At 44.5% G+C, this 2,175-nt stretch overlaps 1 protein-coding gene across 1 annotated transcript; it reads left to right on the forward strand.

The window, feature by feature from the left end:
* Positions 1-261: 261 nt before the first annotated feature.
* LOC144937499 (uncharacterized) lies at positions 262-1,782 on the forward strand. The gene has a single exon (XM_078864747.1). It carries the CDS (start codon positions 285-287, stop codon positions 1,353-1,355), a length of 1,071 nt encoding a protein of 356 aa, XP_078720873.1. The 5' UTR covers positions 262-284; the 3' UTR covers positions 1,356-1,782.
* The last annotated feature ends 393 nt before the right edge of the window (positions 1,783-2,175 follow it).

Consider the following 2,175-nt stretch of genomic DNA (forward strand, 5'->3'; position numbering starts at 1 on the left):
ACGTAGCCTCAACGTACACCTAGCCTGGCGCAAAGCGCCGTGGTGACACCACCACTTCGTGCCGAAAGTAGGCTGTTGATTTATATGTGTGCATACTCGTGTGCGTCTGTGCCTTTATGCTGATGTAGGTTGTGTGGATGTTGCTGTTTTCTGTCTGCTGCCTCCAATTCCTTAGTCACGGCTCGTGCAGAATCCACCACATGGAGCAGAGACTCTTTGCAGAGCCTGACACTAAAAGGCACCAATGTGACCAATGTTCCTACAGCACGGATCACTTTGGACACATGAACCATCACCAGAGAACACACACGGGTGAGAAACCCTTCAAGTGTACTGTGTGTGAGAAGGCGTTTACGTTGTCAGCACACCTTCGCAGACACGAGAAAACACACACGGGCGAGAAGCCCTTCAAGTGCACCGTGTGTGGAAAGGCGTTTACATTGTCAGAACATCTTTGCAGGCACGAGAAAACACACACTGGCGAAAAACCCTTCATTTGCACTTTGTGTGGGAAGGCTTTTACATTGTCATCACATCTTCGCAGACACCAGAAAACACACACGGGGGAGAAGCTATTGAAGTGTAGTGCGTGTGGGAAGGCATTTTCACAATCGTCGCATTTACATAGACACCAGAGAACACACACTGGTGAGAAGCCCTTCAAGTGCACCCAATGTGGGAAAGCATTTACATTGTCAGAAGATCTTCGCAGACACCAGAAAACACACTCGGGCGAGAAGCCATTGAAGTGCACTTTGTGTGGGAAGGCATTTGCACGGTCATCACATCTTCACAATCACCAGATAACACACACAGGAGAGAGGGCCTTCAAGTGCACTGTGTGTGGGAAGGCATTTGCACGTTCATCACATCTATGTAATCACCAGAGAACACACATAGGTGAAAAGCCATTCAAATGCACTGTGTGTGGGAGAGCATTTGTACGGTCATCGGTCCGAAACAAACATCAGAAGATACACAAGGAGAGGAAGGTGAAATTGAAATGTGAAAGTTCTGCAAGGAGCTTGTCCCTTGTGAAAAAAGAACCAGAAGTAAATACCAGCTTTGCAACGTGGCCAGGAGTGAAGGTGGAATATGAAGATTTGATTCCAGGACCAGACCTCCATATAAATGGAGGTAGCATGAAGCAGGAGGAGGGTTTGTGCTCTGATGGAGAGCGAACCGACGCTTTGCAGTTAGAAGAGAGTCGAAATGCTGCAATGGAACAAGAACCAGAAGAAAATTCCAACTTTAAAACGTGGCCAGGAGTGGAGGTGAAATCTGAAGATTCGACTCCAGGCCCCAACCCCCGGGTCGATGGAGGCCATATGAAGCAGGAGGACAATTCAGATTGAGGGAGTGTGAGACGATCCCTGCAGTTACTGGATGTGGATCTGTGCGGTGATGCAGAGTAGGAGTGGTTAGGATGTGTGTGGGTAAATGTGTAAGTAAGAAACAACTTTCAAAACGTTCACTTTATTCATATACTTCTCTGATTATTAGAATGCATGCAGCTAAGTGTAGGCGTCATTCAGTCAGATATTAGCTTTGAGTAAATTACGTAATTGCAGTGAAGGTTTGAAATATTGTCAATTTGCAGTCTCCTCGGAATGCCTTTGATACATTTTAAAAATATAATTCGGTGCTTACATCTTAAGTAATTTTGAGTATATATGTGAACTTTGGAGTCCCAGAATAATAATTGTTTGCCTTTTGACTTTACTGTTAGACCAGGTCAAATGATAAAAATGGTGACATGAGTTAAAATGTAAATATACTTATGGTTCAATAAAATCCTAATTATTAATATCTGACAGATCATTATGGTTACAATGCGTAAAGCGAGTTTTGTTACTGTGGTGCCGAGTTTCAGGTGAAGCACTACATCTGTTGTTACTCCGCTAATTAAGGCGTCTCCATGATAGACTTATATACCACACCTCCCCATTAGGTCGTCAGGTACTCCATCACATAAATAACTCGCGTAATGAATTGGATTACGCTTTGTAGAGGAATTGTCTTGCACAGCTTCATTGGAGTGCTCGTGGTATTGCATGTGCCCTACTGCGCACTGCATGGTATAATGGGCAGTATTTGCTCCTTGGGTCTCGTAGATGTTCCAATTTGAGAATTCATAATTGCATTGTGGAGTGTTGTGTACCCAGTTGTATGCAT

Source organism: Lampetra fluviatilis, chromosome 2 (genome assembly GCF_964198595.1).
Source record: "Lampetra fluviatilis chromosome 2, kcLamFluv1.1, whole genome shotgun sequence".
NCBI classification, from domain to species: Eukaryota; Metazoa; Chordata; class Hyperoartia; order Petromyzontiformes; family Petromyzontidae; genus Lampetra; species Lampetra fluviatilis.